At 40.4% G+C, this 20,345-nt stretch overlaps 1 protein-coding gene across 5 annotated transcripts in view; it reads right to left on the reverse strand.

Moving 5' to 3' along the window:
• Positions 1-20,345, reverse strand: part of NBEA (neurobeachin) — a 914,947-nt gene that overhangs the window by 628,233 nt on the left and 266,369 nt on the right. For all 5 annotated transcript variants that reach the window (XM_064269920.1, XM_064269919.1, XM_064269917.1 and 2 more), the window contains exons 18-21: positions 12,140-12,248; positions 3,044-3,125; positions 2,718-2,841; positions 1,471-1,663 (exon numbers count right to left, since the gene is read on the reverse strand). In XM_064269920.1, coding sequence (XP_064125990.1) covers positions 1,471-1,663; positions 2,718-2,841; positions 3,044-3,125; positions 12,140-12,248 — 508 coding nt within the window. The remainder of the gene's footprint in view (positions 1-1,470; positions 1,664-2,717; positions 2,842-3,043; positions 3,126-12,139; positions 12,249-20,345) is intronic.

Here is a 20,345-nt window from a genome sequence, read left to right on the forward strand (position 1 = left end):
GTAATTGGAAGAAATCATCAAAAAATAGTTACACATGACTTATACGCGACCTGCCCGAAGTCTCACACGTAGGTAAACTAACAATATTAAAGGTTCAAATACAGTGATTGTTTCTTTGAGGTTAAGTACTTCGGTTTTACCTGTGTTAACACACTGGATATGAGAATTTAAACAGAGAATGACAGCTAGTATATCATAGCATCCACAGTACAATTACTGCTGGTTTTTACCACCTATAACTCATGTGTGTCCTTTCACAACTGAAGTTATATAAAAAAAAATCATAAATACATACATGTATAAACTTGTAAAACCCAGAAAAAAAACAACCATTTTATCTTTATCTAGCCTATTTTGAATTTGCTACTTTACATCAGCTTGTTTAGGAATGGTCAGGATATACATTTCTTGTGCTAAGTTATCATGTCTTCTCCTCTAAAAATTTGTGAATGCAATGATAAAACTGAGGTGCCAATACATTATAAAATGTAAATTTATAACAGAAATAAAACCTCTAAAATTAAAAAAAAAAATATTCAAAATGCTTTGTGATAGGCACATGTGTTATTAATTTATGTTTAAATGACAGAATAACAGAATTTAAGATTCAGAGGGACTGTCCTTCGGAGATTATCTAAATACTATAACCTCTTAATTTGACAAAGAGGAAATAAAATCCCAAAGCAGGGGTTGAAACCTACATGTTTAAATATTCACCCACCACCATCAAGTCAATTCTGGCTCACAGTGACCCCAAAGGAGAGAGTAGAACTGCCCCACAGGGTTTCCAAGGCTATAATATTTATGGGAGGAGACTGCCACATCTTTCTCCTGCGGAGCAGCTGGTGGGTTCGAACTGCCAGTCTTGCGGTTAGAAGCCAAATGCTTTAACTACAGAGCCACCAGGGGTCCTATATTTAAACACAGATTGTATAGATACTTAGAAAAATAGATACTTAAAGAAAAGACAAAGCATTTAAAAATACAAAGAAGATCAAACATTTTAAATGTATTTACGATTCACTTGAAAACAATTTCTAACTATTTTATAAAATGTCTAACAAAGTATATTTTAGAAAATATTGTATAAAACTTTTTTATGAGAACCAGGTATGCTTTAGTTAAGAGCAATCGGCTTGTATTCATGTTCTCAGATCTGCTATAAAACAGATGTCACATCAAATATGGGATCCCAAAGTCCTAATTTATAAAACTGGGGTTTGAATGAAGTGATCACTAAGATACCGTCAAGCTCTAACATTCTAAGAATCCAAAAAACCAAACTTGTTGCCATGGAGTCGATTCTGACTCATAAAAACCAAAAAGAAAAAAAAAGAAACAGAGAGAAAATTGGAATAAAGGAATCGGCCATAATCCTCACTGCCCAAGAGAGGGCAGCAGATGATGGTCTGTAGGCACTTCTCCCACCGCTGAGGCCCTGGCGATAGGGAATTCTAAATCCCCTGTTACCTTCGAATGGGCTATTGACAGCGTATCCACCCAGACTCTCCAGCCTCCCCATTCGTATTTTATCGCGTGATACAGAAGGATCCGGAAGATGTTGTAGACCATCTCCGTAATCTTCTGTTCCTCGGAATTTTTAGGGTTGATGTAGCCAAGAGAAAACATCCAATCCTGCCACACTGAACACTGCAATAAGCACCTGAGGGGAATAAAGAGGATCTCATTATAAATATCTAAGTTAAATTAGAATGTAAACCCTTGAAATTTGATAAAATAGTGAAAATACAATCTGCCATCAGTAAAGCAAGCCCAAGTCATTCCGCACATTCTATGTTTTAGACTTCCAAAGGCTTTCCCTCATTCCTCTACCTGGAAAAATCCATGTGATCACTCAGAATCCCTTTCCTAGCTGTTGCAGTCAGATTTAGTTATTGTTTCTCTGCTTCTCATCCCGCTTGGCACTTGCACCACATGTTAACATGTTACACACTAATCACAGCTCTGTGACTGTCATCACCACCAGGCTGTGTGTGCTTAGACCGTGTTCCACCACGGCAGCGTCTCACGGCCCGGCACAGTGCTTTACGCCCAGCAGACACGCCATCAATGCTGCTTAAAGGCCCCGTGACCGTGCCGACTCCACGGCCTGAGACTGTACCCCACTGACGTCGCTAGCTAGCTTAAAAATGAATCGCTTTAGTTATATGACAAACTGGGAGAAGAATAAGTGAATACGGGCAAATATAATTAAAAGTGTTAAGTAGTGTTGGTGATAGGTAAATATCACCAAAAGTACATTTGAAATAAGGATCTGAGTATATGTACATTCACACATAAAATTAAAACAGAATAGATGTTGTTGTCGTGTGCTGCCTCAAACCGGCCCCATGTGACAGAGGAGAACTGCTCCAGAGGGTTTCCTAGGCTGTAATCTTTACAGGAGCAGATCACCAGGTTTTTGGTCCCTCAGAGCAGCTGGTGGAGTTGAACTGCTGACCTTTTGGTTAGCAGCCAAGCATTTAGCCACTACACTACCAGGGCTCCTTACTAAATAAAAGTGTATAAAAATAAGTCAAAATACACTGAATACAGACTAAATCAAAGAAATATACAACACTTCTCTAATGATTATGTGTACTTAGCAACATGCAAAAGACATGAAAAGTTTTTATTGAAAAGACTGAAAATTTAAGGCCAGAGAATATAAGATTACTTATGGAATAAAGGTTCATTACAGTACTCAAATTGCTGACCTTCTATTTTCACGGCTGTTACTGAAAAGTTTGATCATGTCAGATAAAAACAGACGGCGAACCTCCATCAGTTCTGCACTTGGTGTGGAGTTTTTCAGTAAAGTTGCCACCACCTTCAGAATCACTGTAAACGACAAAGAAACTGGTGTTGAAGACTAAGAAGTGCACAGCCTCGTCTGCTCAGAGTACTGACTGATTTACAGCAAAACGCTGGGCACCACACAGGTGGAACACCATGCCCATGAAGGTGATTGCACCCAGTCATGGTCTCCTCTCACATGTTACCACGTGACAAGCGATTAAATAAAGAGCTGCCATTTGCTCACTTGGGTTCTGAATTTTCACTGTAGAATCTGGCTCTGGGTGTGGCTTGTGTACAACTTGAGTGCATACTTGCTCTGTCAAGATCTGAAACAAAGAATTTAGACTTCATTTACAAAATATGTAAATAACAATAGTAAAATATAAAAAGAATCTGCAAAAAAAGTCAGTGCTGTTCAATTCCAAAGAAATATGTCTTCTAAAGAGTCTTTCTGAGGATTTCAACTCAAACATTTTAATTCTGGATTTCTCAAATTTTCTGTATTAGGGATAAAGACAAAACCAAGATTAATATCTATAGAAGGAAAAACTAATTAGGAAATCCATGAATTTATTTTTTGAAATATCTTTTCAATATACATTCTTAATATACCTATAGAGCTTTGGCTGCATAGTGGTTAAGAGCTCTGCTGTTAACCGAAACGGTCTGCAGTTCAAATACACCAGCCACTCTGTGGAAACCCTATGGAGCAATTCTACTCTGCCCTATAGGGTCCCTATGAGTTGGGAGCAACTGGAGGGCACCTAAAAACAACAATATACCTATGCTGTGAATTGCAAATATTTCACTCTTTGTATCACCACTATAATAAAAATGAGAAAACAAGTAAATAAAATAATATCTCAGCTAGGGTTGCTATTTCAAAATGAAGTCTGACAAGGGGAAAACATACATAAAAATGTGGCTTCTCATTTACTAATAAGTTGCCTTTAGTTTCCGTCAGAAAACAAATAATGGTAAATGTTGGACAAAAAAAGGAAACACAGAATCATAAGATTTAAACTCCTCGTTGGCTCTGCCAGCACTGAGCTCCCATTCACATTGTTGACTGTGATTTTTCTAGTGTATTAGAGCACATTGCAGACACACTGCCAGGGCTCAGGAATGGTCTGCTCACTGTGACCTTCCTAGTGTATCAGAGCACACTGCTGACATACTGCCAGGGCTCAGGAAGGGTCTGCTCACTGTGACCTTCCTAGTGTATTAGGGCACACGGCTGACACACTGCCAGGGCTCAGGAACGGTCTACTCACTGTGACCTTCCTAGTGTATTAGAGCACACTGCTGACACACTGCCAGCCTCAGGAAGGGTCTGCTCACCGTGACCTTCCTAGTGTATTAGAGCACACTGCTGACACACTGCCAGGGCTCAGGAAGGGTCTGCTCACCGTAACCTTCCTAGTGTATTAGAGCACACTGCTGACACACTGCCAGGGCTCAGGAAGGGTCTGCTCACCGTGACCTTCCTAGTGTAGTAGAGCACACTGCTGACACACTGCCAGAGCTCAGGAAGGGTCTGCTCACCATGACCTTCCTAGTGTATTAGAGCACACTGCTGACACACTGGCAGGGTTCAGGAAGGGTCTGCTCACCGTGACCTTCCTAGTGTATTAGAGCACACTGCTGACACACTGCCAGTACTCAGGAAGGGTCTGCTCACTGCGACCTTCCTAGTGTATTAGAGCACACTGCTGACACACTGCCAGTACTCAGGAAGGGTCTGTGAAATGAAAGAATGAAGAACTGAAGTATACATAAATAATGTATATATGAGTGCTCACTCTATTTTAGCATGTGATAATCTTATTGTTTCATATATGTAAAATCCAGTGCTGCCACATTTATGGAGACATCATTTTATATTAGTGATTTAATTTCCTGTTTAGCTTTAACATTTTATGTTCTGAATGGTCCTGTAAAACTGTTCAACCTAATGTCAGGTACAAAAACAGCAGGGAAATGATGAAAGTTAGTTGAGTGATCATTTCTGTACTGCCCTACTGTAACTGTGTAAGGAAGTCAATCAATTAGGAGATGGGTTGGCCTCTCCTGATTACAAAGGATCATGATATCCAAAGATGGCATTTTTCTTCCCTTCCTGCTCGGCCAAAAAAAAAAAAAAAAAAAGGGAAATTTGCACAGGTATGTTAAGGGTGTACATTAAAGGGTGAAGAGTTGAAATAAAAGCTGATCTATTATCACTAACTGACAAACATGGGGCACGAGGCCACCCGTTCCCTCACTGCATACTTTCATCGAAACAGAACACTCTGCAGTCTCAACGGGATGGTACCTCAGACTTTCCGAGCGGAGCTCTCGACATCCGCTACCAATCAGATGTAGGCGGCACAGGGATAAAATCTCTGTGGAAACCATACACCAAAGAACAGTCAAAGTGGTTGGTATATACCTACAGGGAGTTTTCACACCAATACGCCCAAAAGCCCTGGTGTGTGACCTACAGCTCAGTGAACAAGATCCCAGCAAAATACGGTTACAACCAAGAGATTCAAAATAACTGCAGAGAAGCCAGGAGAAAACCAGGCCATACTCTACCATGATGGAAACTAGCCATACCTTCCTCAGCCAAAAAAGCAGCAACACGTGGTTTAGGACACACAGTTCACTTCAAAGCACCACCAATCTCACATTGCTCAGTTTCTATTTCGCCGTCCATGACAGCAGTAATTGCCTTGCCTACCCAATAAGGCAGTTAGAATGGTTACATAAGCAAGTACACATGAAATTGCTTTGAAAACCGTATTATTAAAATCTTTTTTATTACAAAAACGCATTTAGAAACTCAATTCAGAATGCATTTATTAAGAACCAGTTATATGTCCACCCTGTGCTAAACGTCAGGAGATGGGACATCCAGTCGATAGCGGGCACTACATCTGTAGGGTCAATGTCCCCCATCAGGCTTGGTGAGGCAGGCATAAATACCTGCCCCTGTTAAGTAGGAAGGCATGGTAGGCTGTCATGAGCCTAGGTGAGATAAGAAAGGGAAGGAGGGCAATGGGTATAAATAACGGCAGAGCAGGTTAACCCCACTTCCCAACAGAACAAAACCTCCCTGAGAATTCAGAGCCAGGTACGGGCATGAGTTCAGTGTGTGTAGCGTTTACACCACACCTCAATTCCCAGCAGCCCTGTTTTCAGAGCTCGCTGGACAGGGCAGGGCAAAGCCAGTGAATTCCAGGCACGGAGGTAATGTGATGACTATGCTATTTATAAACACAGACTGGAGCCCAGCACCACACATTTAAAGCATAAGTGAAACACTGATTTTGTAAATGAAATTATTTTGTAATTCACGGGTCACAGAAAGACATTAGGCTTAAGCAGGGGCTGCTGGAGGGATAATCATATCTCAGATGAAGCTTCCTTTCTGACTCACCCACTCCGCTGCCTCTTCACGCATAAATCTTTCCGTATTAGTAGGCTCAACTTCAGAGACAGGAGTGGCACCAATTCATTCTTCAAAGTGGCAAACCACTGACCTCCCTGTTAAGTTAGCTAGAGATACCCGGGATCAGAGAGCCTTTAGAGTTTCTGCAAGTTACCTAATCTTTTGATTCTTAGTTTCTTTATTGGTGGAATGAATGTTTGAATAAGATGATTATCTAACAGATTGTCCACCTCTAAGATTCTATAATTTTGATAGAAGAGTTTTATTCTAATGAGCTAAAGTTTTAAAGTTGACTACCATTTTGTAAAATAATTTGTCCTGAGAAATTGCTATACTCTTAAAGAAAAAAGTTAAAGTAAAAAATGCATTTCTTTATTTCTATAGGAAGCTGATCTCATCACGTTCTAAGTTCCTACCTAGCTGTTCCTGTCTACACCATGTGTTTATCTGAATTACAAGAATACTGTGTAACAAGAATAGCAACCAAAAAACTAGAAAGTGAAAATAATATAACAATATTTAATACAGTCATTAATCCTATCATGTTATTGAGATCTGCAAGTATACGAAACCTAAAAATCCAGTTACTTTGTCTTCACAGGACTTATTCTAAAATTTAGCAAATGCTTTTTAAGTGTATTAGGGAGGGATACAAATCATTAATAACAGAAAACATAAATATAATTTAGAGATGGAGTAGTAAGCAAAAAAGCAAATGATACTTAAGACTTAAGTTTTGCAAATAATTGTATAAAAATAGCTTTGAGTAACTTCACAGAGGGGTTAATGATGGCCAACGCATATCTTAGTGTATATGTTGTTGTTGTCACGTGCTGTCGAGTCGGTTCCGACTCATAGCGACCCTGTGCACAACGGAACGAAACGCTGCCCGGTCCTGCGCCATCCTCACAAACGTGCTCATGCTTGAGCTCACTGTTGCAGCCACTGTGTCAATCCAGCTCGTTGAGGGTCTTCCTCTTTTCCGCTGACCCTGTACCCCGCCAAGCATGATGTCCTTCTCCAGGGACTGATCCCTCCTGACAACATGTCCAAAGTACGTAAGACGCAGTCTCGCCATCCTTGCTTCTAAGGAGCATTCTCGTTGTACTTCTTCTAAGACAGATTTGTTCGTTCTTTTGGCAGTCCATGGTATATTCAATATTCTTCGCCAACACCACAATCCAAAGGCGCCAACCCTTCTTCCGACTTCCTTATTCATCGTCCAGCTTTCACACGCGTATGACGCGACTGACAATACCATGGCTTGGGTCAGGCGCACCTTAGTCTTCAGGGTGACATCTTTGCTCTTCAACACGTTAAAAAGGCCCTTTGCAGCAGATTTACCCAATGCAACGCGTCTTTTGATTTCTTGACTGCTGCTTCCATGGCTGTTGATTGTGGACCCAAGTGAAATGAAAGCCATGACAACTTCAATCTTTTCTCCGTTTATCATGATGTTGCTCATTGGTCCAGTTGTGAGGATTTTTGTTTTCTTTATGTTGAGGTGCAATCCATACTGAAGGCTGTGGTCTTTGATCTTCATTAGTAAGTGCTTCAAGTCCTCTTCACTTTCAGCAAGCAAGGTTGTGTCATCTGCATAACGCAGGTTGTTAATGAATCTTCCTCCAATCCTGATGCCCCATTCTTCTTCACAGAGTCCAGCTTCTCAGATTATTTGCTCATCATACAGATTGAATAGGTACAGTGAAAGGATACAACCCTGACACACACCTTTCCTAATTTTAAACCAATCAGTATCCCCTTGTTCTGTCTGAACAACCGCCTCTTGATCTATGTAAAGGTTCCTCATGAGCACAATTAAGTGTTCTGGAATTCCCATTCTTCCCAATGTTATCCATAGTTTGTTACGATCCACATAGTCGAATGCCTTTGCATAGTCAATAAAACACAGGTAAAGATCCGGCTGTTATTCTCTGCTTTCAGCCAGGATCCATCTGACATCAGCAAAGATATCCCTGGTTCCATGTCCTCTTCTGAAACCGGCCTGAATTTCTGGCAGTTCCTTGTCGATATACTGCTGCAGCCGTCTTTGAATGATCTTCAGCAAAATTTTGCTTGCGTGGGATATTAGCGATATTGTTCTATAATTTCCACATTTGGTTGGATCACCTTTCTTGGCAATAGGCATAAATATGGATCTCTTCCAGTCAGTTGGACAGGAAGCTGTCTTCCATATTTCTTAGCATAGATGAGTGAGCACCTCCTGCGCTGCATCTGTTTGTTGAAACATCTCAATTGATATTCCATCAATTCCTGGAGCCTTGTTTTTCACCAATGCCTTCAGAGCAGCATGGACTTCTTCTTTTCAGTACCATTGGTTCCTGATTATATGCCACCTCTTGAAATGGTTGAACATCGACTAATTCTTTTTGGTATAATGACTCTGTGTATTCCTTCCATCTTCTTTTGGTGCTTCCTGCATCGTTTCATATTGAATCCATGGAATCCTTCACTATTGCAACTTGAGGCTTGAATTTTTCTTCGGTTCTTTCAGCTTGAGAAATGCTGAGTGTGTTCTTCCCTTTTGGTTTTCCATCTCCAGCTCTTTGCACATGTCCTTATAATACGTTACTTTGTCTTCTCCAGCTGCCCTTTGAAATCTTCTGTTCAGTTCTTTTACTTCATCAATTCTTCCTTTAGCTGCTCGACATTCGAGAGCAAGTTTCAGAGTCTCCTCTGACATCTATCTTGGTCTTTTCTTTCTTTCCTGTCTTTTCAGTGACCTCTTACTTTCTTCATGGATGATGTCCTTGATGTCATTCCACAACTCGTCTGGTCTTCGGTCACTAGTGTTCAGTGCGTCAAATCTGTTCTTCAGATGGTCTCTAAATTCAGGTGGGATATACTCAAGGTCATATTTTGGCTCTCGTGGACTTGTTCTGATTTTCTTCAGTTTCAGCTTAAGCTTGCATATAAGCAATTGATGGTCTGTTCCACAGTCGGCCCCTGGCCTTGTTCTGACTGATGATATTGAGTTTTTCCATCGTCTCTTTCCACAGATGTAGTCAATTTCTGTGTGCTCCATCTGGTAAGGTCCATGTGTATAGTCGCCGTGTATGATGGTGAAAGAAGGTATTTGCAATAAGGAGGTCGTTGGTCTTGCAAAATTCTATCATTCGATCTCCGGCATTGTTTCTATCACCAAAGCCATATTTTCCAACTACTGATTCTTCTTCTTTATTTCCAACTTTCGCATTCCAATTGTCAGTAATTATCCATGCATCTTCATTGTATGTTCGATCAATTTCAGACTGCAGCAGCTGATAAAAATCTTCCATTTCTTCATCTTTGGCCCTAGCAGTTGGTGCATAAATTTGAATAAAGGTGGTATTAACTGGTCTTCCTTGTAGGCATATGGATATTACCCCATCACTGACAGCATTGTACTTCAGGATAGATCTCGAAACGTTGTTTTTGACGATGAATGCAATACCATTCCTCCTCGAGTTGTCATCCCCAGCATAGTAGACTAAATGATTGTCCAATTCGAAATGGCCAATACCAGTCCATTTCAGCTCACTAATGCCTAGGGATCGATGTTTATGCTTTCCACTTCATTTTTGACAATTTCCAATTTTCCTAGCTTCCTACTTCTTACATTCCAGGTTCTGATTATTAATGGATGTTTGCAGCTGTTTCTTCTCATTTTGAGTCGTGCCACACCAGTGAATGCAGGTCCCGAAAGCTTTACTCCATCCATGTCATTAAGGTCAACTCTACTTTGAGGAGGCAGCTCTTCCCCAGTCATCTTTTGAGTGCCTTCCAACCTGGGGGGCTCATCTTCCAGCACTATATCAGACAATGTTCCACTGCTACTCATAAGGTTTTCACTGGCTAATGCTTTTCAGAAGTAGACTGCCAGGTCCTTCTTCCTAGTCTGTCTTAGTTTGGAATCTCAGCTGAAACCTGTCCTCCATGGATGACCCTGCTGGTATCTGAATACCGGTGGCATAGCTTCCAGCATCACAGCGACACGCAAGCCCCCACAGTACGACAACTGAGAGATGGGTGGGGGTTAGTATATATAGGAGCTAAGAAACCTAGGAAATCACTTCAGAAAACTAGGAGTCGGGGATGTTTTCTTAATTTATAATTATTTCTTTTTCAGTGTGATTCAAATAGGCTTTACATCTTTATAATTCATACAATGTTGTTTGCATATGCTTTTTGTAATATTTATTGAGTGTTCACTATATCACATGCATCTTACTGCCTTAGAGTTTTCTAATATTTATTGAGTGTTTACTATATCACACGCCATCTTACCACCTTAGAGTTTTAAAAAGCACTATGACATAGTCCTTAACTCCAGTGCCTTACGCTATAGGATATAAGTGTAGCTGGTGTGTCTTTAGAAATGGAAGCAGCAGAAGGAATTAGCTCTATTTAGGATGTGAACAAGTAGGTTGACCACTACACACAGAATGAGACGAAAAGTATTTCAGAAGAGAAAAAGTATGTCTAAAAATGTGTTTGTAGATGGCAGTCTAAGGTAACTGAAAAATAAGACACATATAAGTACATACCAGAAGATGAGGCATATTTTCACTTCACTCTAAAAAAGCATGGAATAAACAAGTATTTTTAAGAAAGAGGGAATCCACCCTGAGAGTATGGCCCCTGGACATCCTTTTAACTCAGTTCTGAAGTCACTCCTGAGGTTCACCCTTCAGCCAAAGATTAGACAGGCCCATAAAACAAAACGAGACTAAGTGGACACACCAGCCCACGGGCAAGGAAGGACGAGAGGGCAGGAAGGAACAGGAAAGCCGATAATGGGGAATCCAAGGTCAAAAAGGGAGAGTGTTGACATGTTGTGGGGTTGGCAAGCAATGTCACAAAACAGTATGTGTATTAGGTGTTTAATGAGAAACTAATTTGGTCTGTTGAAGTACAATGAAAAAAAAAAGGAAAGAGGGAATCCTACATCTACGGTCAACTGATTTTCGACAAGGGTGTTAAATCCATCTAAAGGCAAAGGAAGAATTTCTTCAACAAGTGATGCTGGCAAAATTGGGAATCTACATGCAGAGGAATGAACCAGGATCTGACCGTTACACCACACACAAAAACCAGCTCCAAATGGATCACGGACCTTAATCTGAAAACTAAAACCATAAAATTCATACAAGAAAATGTACGGACAAAGCTGTGACACCTGGGTTTCTGTGATGGACTAAACCATATGACTACAAAGGCACGAACAGCAAAAAACAAAATAGGAAAACAACCCTCATAAAAATTAAATACTTCTGTTCATCAAAAGATTTATCAAGAAAATGAAAAGGCAGCCTATAGAGTGGAAGTAAGTCCTGGGAACCGTGTATCCAATAAAGGTCTAATATCCAAACTTCATAAAATACTTCTACAACAACAAAAAGACAAAATATGCAATAGAAAGTGGGTGAAGGACTTGAACTGATATTTCACTGAGGAGGATATTCAAATGGCCAAGGAGTACGTGAAAAGATGCTCAAAGTCATTATCCATTGCTGTTGTGGTGGTGTGCCATCAAGTTGATTCCTAATCAGCAACTCCATGTAACAGAGTGGAACTGCCCCATAGGGTTCCAGAGGCTGTTATCTTTACAGGAGCAGACTGCCAGCAAATGATGTGTATCCGTTTGTTCCCAGGGGTCATTTTGTTTGTTCCCACGCCCAACGGTGCCTGTTATGCAAAACCGACTAACCCATACTCAAATCAGTATCAAAAGATTAGCATATTGTACATGGATATGTTTTAAATTAAAATAAGATTTATAAGATATATGTTCTATTTTTTTAGGATTTCCAGCTCTAACCACGTTTTTAGATTAACTGATCAACCACAGATTAAGAGGGTTTCCACTGGCTATTTTTAAAATTGACATCAGACATTCTTTCTCACCTCATAGAGTGTGTTGTATGTGGTGACAGTCACAGTATTGGTATGCAACATCAGCCTTTCTCCAAGAAGAGTGAAAAGACTATGGGTGTGCATGATTTCAACTTTTCTCCTGTAGAGAAGGGAAACAAAAAACCAGAGAAACATTGCATTTTCTGATTACACAACTTTTGGCTAAGAAAGCACATTTGATAAGCAGGTACAGAATTATTGACACTTTTTTTTTCAAACTCCCACTTGCAAAAAGAAACCATAGTTTACATCACAGCTATCTTGCAAAGTTCCAAAACTACTCTTTAAACACTTTTGAAATAAATCATCTGTGCAAACTAAAATGTGAAAAGTAAAAATAATAAAATAATGTTAACAAATGTTAACAGCTAATATTTGGAAGTGTCTAAACTATTTAGGAGTTACTTTTATTGCATTAAAATTATTGTTTTCCTTTAACATAGAGACCAAAGAATTTTTAAATCATCTCTGTGCAAAGTCAAAGTCTATAAAATAATCTGTGACGAACTTTAAGATCAATGGTTTAAAATTATGGTTAAAAGTGAATACTCTAGCTTGGTGTTGGGGTCACAAAGGAAGATATTTGCACATAAGTGATGACTCGTTATTGCTTGTATTTGTGATCTCCTGATGAGTTGGTTTTTTAAAAAATTAGCACTTATTGTTGGCTCATTTAACTGTTCCCTACCACCCCCATAACCAGGATAGGAAACTCTAGTTCAGGGGATTACTACAGGGCTCTCCTTGGTGTCAGAATCTTAGAATTCAAGATCTAATCTTCTTGGCTCCCAGCCCTCAGTGTTTCATTTCTTACTTTGATCTTCTATTTTTCCCCATTTGGATTTGGCAACCGTGACATAAACTGGCAAAGTAACCACCACACTCTTGTTCCTCCCCTTTCTGGTCCACAGCTATGCTACACTCCCAGCCCTCTTCAGCTGGGTGTGGCCATTGAACTGTGTTCTACTCAGTGCCAGGGGAGCAGATGAGCTGTGGACCATTCTGAGGACTGGCCCATAGAGAAAGCACTCTAGGCTCTTTTCTGAAGCCAGCAATGGAGCCACCATATAATGCAGGCAGGGGAGCTACAAGATGGGAGAAGAAGCCCGAATGGGACTCTAGATCCTGCTTGGAAGAGAGATGCCTGCTGAAGAACACCCATTTGAACTTTAAGTGGAAAAAAAGAAATTACTCTTTTAATAAGTAACTAAAATTTCATTGTTTATCTGTTACAACAGGAATTGTTCATTAAATTTATACAGAAGTAATGAACCACATATCTAGGTACCATTCACCTGGAAATCCCCTCTTACAAATTAGGTCTCAAAACTTCACAACAAAAGACATATGACAGGGGCTGCGCGCGCGGCCGTGTTTGAATGGCTGTGAGTGGGGCCCGGCCCGGATGCGAAGAACACTGTAGGCGGACGGGAGTGGCTCCTCAAGCGCCAGGGCTGAGCTGAAGCGCTGCGGTACCATGAGGCGCCGCTCTCGTTCCTCCTACCTGAATCCTACCTATCATCAAAAGTCCAGCTAGAGGAGGTGGAGCCAAGATGGCGGACTAGGCAGACGCTACCTCGGATCCCTCTTACAACAAAGACACGGAAAAACAAGCGAATCGATCACATGCATAACAATCTACGAACCCTGAACAACAAACACAGATTTAGAGACGGAGAACGAACTAATACGGGGAAGCAGTGATTGTTTCCAGAGCCTGGAGCCAGCGTACCAGTCAGGTACAGCACAAGCACAGAGAGCTGCTCCACCCCCCTGAACTAACCCCGGGAGGGGGACCAGCTGGTTCCGTGGGCGGCGTGGGACGCAGCCGGTAGGAGAAGTCCCCAGGAGGCAGTGACTGGTCTTGGAACGCGGAGAGCAGCGTCCCAGCCAGGGAACCATCCCGCCGGGATTTGGACTGGACGCAGGTACGGCATAAACACGGAGAGCTGCTCCACCTCCCTGAACTAACCCCGGGAGGGGGCCCAGTTGGGTCACGCGGGCGGCGTGGGACGCAGCCGGTAGAAGAAGTCCCCGGGAGGCAGTGACTGGTCTTGGAGCAGGAAGAGCAGCGTCCCAGCCGGAGAACCATCCCGCCGGGATTTGGACTGGACGCAGGTATGGCATAAACATGGAGAGCTGCTCCACCCCCCTGAACTAACTCCGGGAAGGGGCCCAGCCGGGTCGCGCGGGCGGCGTGGGACGCAGCCAGTAGGAGAAGTCCCCGGGAGGCAGCAACTGGTATTGGAGCAGGTAGAACAGCGTCCCAGCCGGGACACTCGGTCACGGCACAAGCACGGGGAGCTGCTCCACCCATCTGAACTAACCCCGGGAGGCGGCCGAACTGGTTCGCGGGGGCGGCACGGCCACGCGGCTGGAGGGACGAGAAGTCCCCGGGAGGCAGCGACTGATTTTGGAGTCGAGAGTGCACCGTCCCAGTAGGGGAGCCTTGACGCTGGGCGTAGGGCTGGAAGCCGAGGATATGACTGTGACTCCAGCGGGACAGACCCCCCGGGGGCAATCTCCACACAGCCAGCACACATAGGCGATGTGCCCGAGGGAATCTCAGATATAACAGTCATTCCAAGCAAGACAAGCAACTCTGGCTATATTCTGAGGTGTTACTCTCCTATCTCTCTGTTCCCTCCCCCACCCTCCCCAGGCGGATTCATTAACATCCGAATAGCCTGAGCCAGAGGGAGAACTCTTATAGGGATCTGACTGCATTTTTTTTTTAGCGGATTTTCTGGAAAAACTAGTTTCCCAGTGATGGCTCGGAAACAACAATCCATATCAAACCACTTGAAGAAGCAGACCGGGACAGCTTCTCCAACCCCCCAAACAAAAGAATCAAAATCTTTCCCAAATGAAGATACAATCCTGGAATTATCAGATACAGAATATAAAAAACTAATTTACAGAATGCTTAAAGATATCACAAATGAAATTAGGATAACTGCAGAAAAAGCCAAGGAACACACTGATAAAACTGTTGAAGAACTCAAAAAAATTATTCAAGAACATAGTGGAAAAATTAATAAGTTGCAAGAATCCATAGAGAGACAACATGTAGAAATCCAAAAGATTAACAATAAAATTACAGAATTAGACAACGCAATAGGAAGTCAGAGGAGCAGACTCGAGCAATTAGAATGCAGACTGGGACATCTGGAGGACCAGGGAATCGACACCAACATAGCTGAAAAAAAATCAGATAAAAGAATTAAAAAAAATGAAGAAACCCTAAGAATTATGTGGGACTCTATCAAGAAGGATAACCTGCGGGTGATTGGAGTCCCAGAACAGGGAGGGGGGACAGAAAACACAGAGAAAATAGTTGAAGAACTCCTGACAGAAAACTTCCCTGACATCATGAAAAACGAAAGGATATCTATCCAAGATGCTCATCGAACCCCATTTAAGATTGATACAAAAAGAAAAACACCAAGACATATTATCATCAAACTCACCAAAACCAAAGATAAACAGAAAATTTTAAAAGCAGCCAGGGAGAAAGGAAAGGTTTCCTTCAAGGGAGAATCAATAAGAATAAGTTCAGACTACTCAGCAGAAACCATGCAGGCAAGAAGGGAATGGGACGACATATACAGAACACTGAAGGAGAAAAACTGCCAGCCAAGGATCATATATCCAGCAAAACTCTCTCTGAAATATGAAGGCGAAATTAAGATATTTACAGACAAACACAAGTTTAGAGAATTTACAAAAACCAAAACAAAGCAACAAGAAATACTAAAGGTTATTGTTTGGTCAGAGAACCAATAATATCAGATATCAGCACAACACAAGGTCACAAAACAGAACGTCCTGATATCAACTCAAATAGGGAAATCACAAAAACAAACAAATTAAGATTAATTAAAAAAAAAAAATACACATAACAGGGAATCATGGAAGTCAATAGGTAAAAGATCACAATAATCAAAAAGAGGGACTAAATACAGGAGGCATTGAACTGCCATATGGAGAGTGATACAAGGCTATATAGAACAATACAAGTTAGGTTTTTACTTAGAAAAATAGGGGTAAATAATAAGGTAACCACAAAAAGGTATAACAACTCTATAACTCAAGATAAAAGCCAAGAAAAACGTAACGACTCAACTAACATAAAGTCAAACACTATGAAAATGAGGATCTCACAATTCACTAAGAAAAACGCCTCAGCACAAAAAAGTATGTGGAAAAATGAAATTGTCAACAACACACATAAAAAGGCATCAAAATGACAGCACTAAAAACTTATTTATCTATAATTACCCTGAATGTAAATGGACTAAATGCACCAATAAAGAGACAGAGAGTCACAGACTGGATAAAGAAACACGATCCATCTATATGCTGCCTACAAGACACACCTTAGACTTAGAGACACAAACAAACTAAAACTCAAAGGATGGAAAAAAGTATATCAAGCAAACAATAAGCAAAAAAGAAGAGGAGTAGCAATATTAATTTCTGACAAAATAGACTTTAGACTTAAATCCACCACAAAGGATAAAGAAGGACACTATATAATGATAAAAGGGGCAATTGATCAGGAAGACATAACCATATTAAATATATATGCACCCAATGACAGGGCTGCAAGATACATAAATCAAATTTTAACAGAATTGAAAAGTGAGATAGATACCTCCACAATTATAGTAGGAGACTTCAACACACCACTTTCAGAGAAGGACAGGACATCCAGTAAGAAGCTCAATAGAGACACGGAAGATCTAATTACAACAATCAACCAACTTGACCTCGTTGACTTATACAGAACTCTCCACCCAACTTCTGCAAAGTATACTTTTTTTTTCTAGCGCACATGGAACATTCTCTAGAATAGACCACATATTAGGTCATAAAACAAACCTTTGCAGAATCCAAAACATCGAAATATTACAAAGCATCTTCTCAGACCACAAGGCAATAAAACTAGAGATCAATAACAGAAAAACTAGGGAAAAGAAATCAAATACTTGGAAAATGAACAATACCCTCCTGAAAAAAGACTGGGTTATAGAAGACATCAAGGAGGGAATAAGAAAATTCATAGAAAGCAACGAGAATGAAAATACTTCCTATCAAAACCTCTGGGACACAGCAAAAGCAGTGCTCAGAGGCCAATTTATATCGATAAATGCACACATACAAAAAGAAGAAAGAGCCAAAATCAGAGAACTGTCCCTACAACTTGAACAAATAGAAATTGAGCAACAAAAGAATCCATCAGGCTCCAGAAGAAAACAAAAAATAAAAATTAGAGCTGAACTAAATGAATTAGAGAACAGAAAAACAATTGAAAGAATAAACAAAGCCAAAAGCTGGTTCTTTGAAAAAATTAACAAAATTGATAAACCATTGGCTAGACTGACTAAAGAAATACAGGAAAGGAAACAAATAACCGGAATAAGAAACGAGAAGGACCACATCACAATAGACCCAAATGAAATTAAAAGAATCATTTCAGATTATTATGAAAAATTGTACTCTAACAAATTTGAAAACCTAGGAGAAATGGATGAATTCCTGGAAAAACACTACCTACCTAAACTAACACATTCAGAAGTAGAACAACTAAATAGACCCATAACAAAAAAAGAGATTGAAACGGTAATCAAAAAACTCCCAACAAAAAAAAGCCCTGGCCCGGACGGCTTCACAGCAGAGTTCTACCAAACCTTCAGAGAAGAGTTAACACCACTACTTCTGAAGGTATTCCAAAGCATAGAAAATGACGGAATACTACCCAACTCATTCTATGAAGCCACCATCTCCCTGATACCAAAACCAGGTAAAGACATTACAAAAAAAGAAAATTATAGACCTATATCCCTCATGAACATTGACGCAAAAATCCTCAACAAAATTCTAGCCAATAGAATCCAACAACACATCAAAAAAATAATTCACCCTGATCAAGCGGGATTTATACCAGGTATGCAAGGCTGGTTTAATATCAGAAAAATCATTAATGTAATCCATGATATAAATAAAACAAAAGACAAAAACCACATGATCTTATCAATTGATGCAGAAAAGGCATTTGACAAAGTCCAACACCCATTCATGATAAAAACTCTTACCAAAATAGGAATTGAAGGAAAATTCCTCAACATAATAAAGGGCATCTATGCAAAGCCAACAGCCAATATCACTCTAAATGGAGAGAACCTGAAAGCATTTCCCTTGAGAACGGGAACCAGACAAGGATGCCCTTTATCACCGCTCTTATTCAACATCGTGCTGGAAGTCCTAGCCAGGGCAATTAGGCTAGACAAAGAAATAAAAGGTATCCGGATTGGCAAGGAAGAAGTAATCACTATTTGCAGATGACATGATTATATACACAGAAAACCCTAAGGAATCCTCCAGAAAACTACTGAAACTAATAGAAGAGTTTGGCAGAGTCTCAGGTTATAAAATAAACATACAAAAATCACTTGCATTCCTCTACATCAACAAAAAGAACACCGAAGAGGAAATAACCAAATCAATACCATTCACAGTAGCCCCCAAGAAGATAAGATACTTAGGAATAAATCTTACCGAGGATGCAAAAGACCTATACAAAGAAAACTACAAAGCTCTACTACAAGAAATTCAAAAGGACATACTTAAGTGGAAAAACATACCCTGCTCATGGATAGGAAGACTTAACATAGTAAAAATGTCTATTCTACCAAAAGCTATCTATACATTTAACGCACTTCCGATCCAAATTCCAATGTCATATTTTAAGGGGATAGAGAAACAAATCACCAATTTCATATGGAAGGGAAAGAAGCCCCGGATAAGCAAAGCACTACTGAAAAAGAAGAAGAAAGTGGGAGGCCTCACTTTACCTGACTTCAGAACCTATTATACAGCCACAGTAGTCAAAACAGCCTGGTACTGGTACAACAACAGGCACATAGACCAATGGAACAGAATTGAGAACCCAGACATAGATCCATTCACGTATGAGCAGCTGATATTTGACAAAGGACCAGTGTCAATTAATTGGGGAAAAGATAGCCTTTTTAACAAATGGTGCTGGCATAACTGGATATCCATTTGCAAAAAAATGAAACAGGACCCATACCTCACACCATGCACAAAAACTAACTCCAAGTGGATCAAAGACCTAAACATAAAGACTAAAACGATAAAGATCATGGAATAAAAAATTGGGACAACCCTAGGAGCCCTAATACAAGGTATAAACAGAATACAAAACATTACCAAAAATGATGAAGAGAAACCCGATAACTGGGAGCTCCTAAAAATCAAACACCTAATGCTCATCTAAAGACTTCTCCAAAAGAGTAAAAAGACCACCTACAGATTGGGAAAGAATTTTCAGCTATGACATCTCCGACCAGCGCCTGATCTCTAAAATCTACATGATTCTGTCAAAACTCAACCACAAAAAGACAAACAACCCAATCAAGAAGTGGGCAAAGGATATGAACACACACTTCACTAAAGAAGATATTCAGGCAGCCAACAGATACATGAGAAAATGCTCTCGATCATTAGCCATTAGAGAAATGCAAATTAAAACTACGATGAGATTCCATCTCACACCAGCAAGGCTGGCATTAATCCAAAAAACACAAAATAGTAAATGTTGGAGAGGCTGCGGAGAGATTGGAACTCTTATACACTGCTGGTGGGAATGTAAAATGGTACAACCACTTTGGAAATCTATCTGATGTTATCTTAAACAGTTAGAAATAGAACTACCATACAACCCAGAAATCCCACTCCTCGGAATATACCCTAGAGATACAAGAGCCTTCATACAAACAGATATATGCACACCCATGTTTATTGCAGCTCTGTTTACAATAGCAAAAAGTTGGAAGCAACCAAGGTGTCCATCAACGGATGAATGGTTAAATAAATTGTGGTATATTCACACAATGGAATACTACGCATCGATAAAGAACAGTGACGAATCTGTGAAACATTTCATAACATGGAGGAACCTGGAAGGCATTATGCTGAGCGAAATTAGTCAGAGGCAAAAGGACAAATATTGTATAAGACCACTATTATAAAATCTTGAGAAATAGTAAACCTGAGAAGAACACATACTTTTGTGGTTACGAGGGGGGGAGGGAAGGAGGGTGGGAGAGGGTTTTTTATTGATTACTCAGTAGATAAGAACTGCTTTAGGTGAAGGGATAGACAACACTCA

The sequence above is a fragment of the Loxodonta africana genome, chromosome 17 (assembly GCF_030014295.1).
Source record: "Loxodonta africana isolate mLoxAfr1 chromosome 17, mLoxAfr1.hap2, whole genome shotgun sequence".
Lineage (NCBI taxonomy): Eukaryota > Metazoa > Chordata > Mammalia > Proboscidea > Elephantidae > Loxodonta > Loxodonta africana.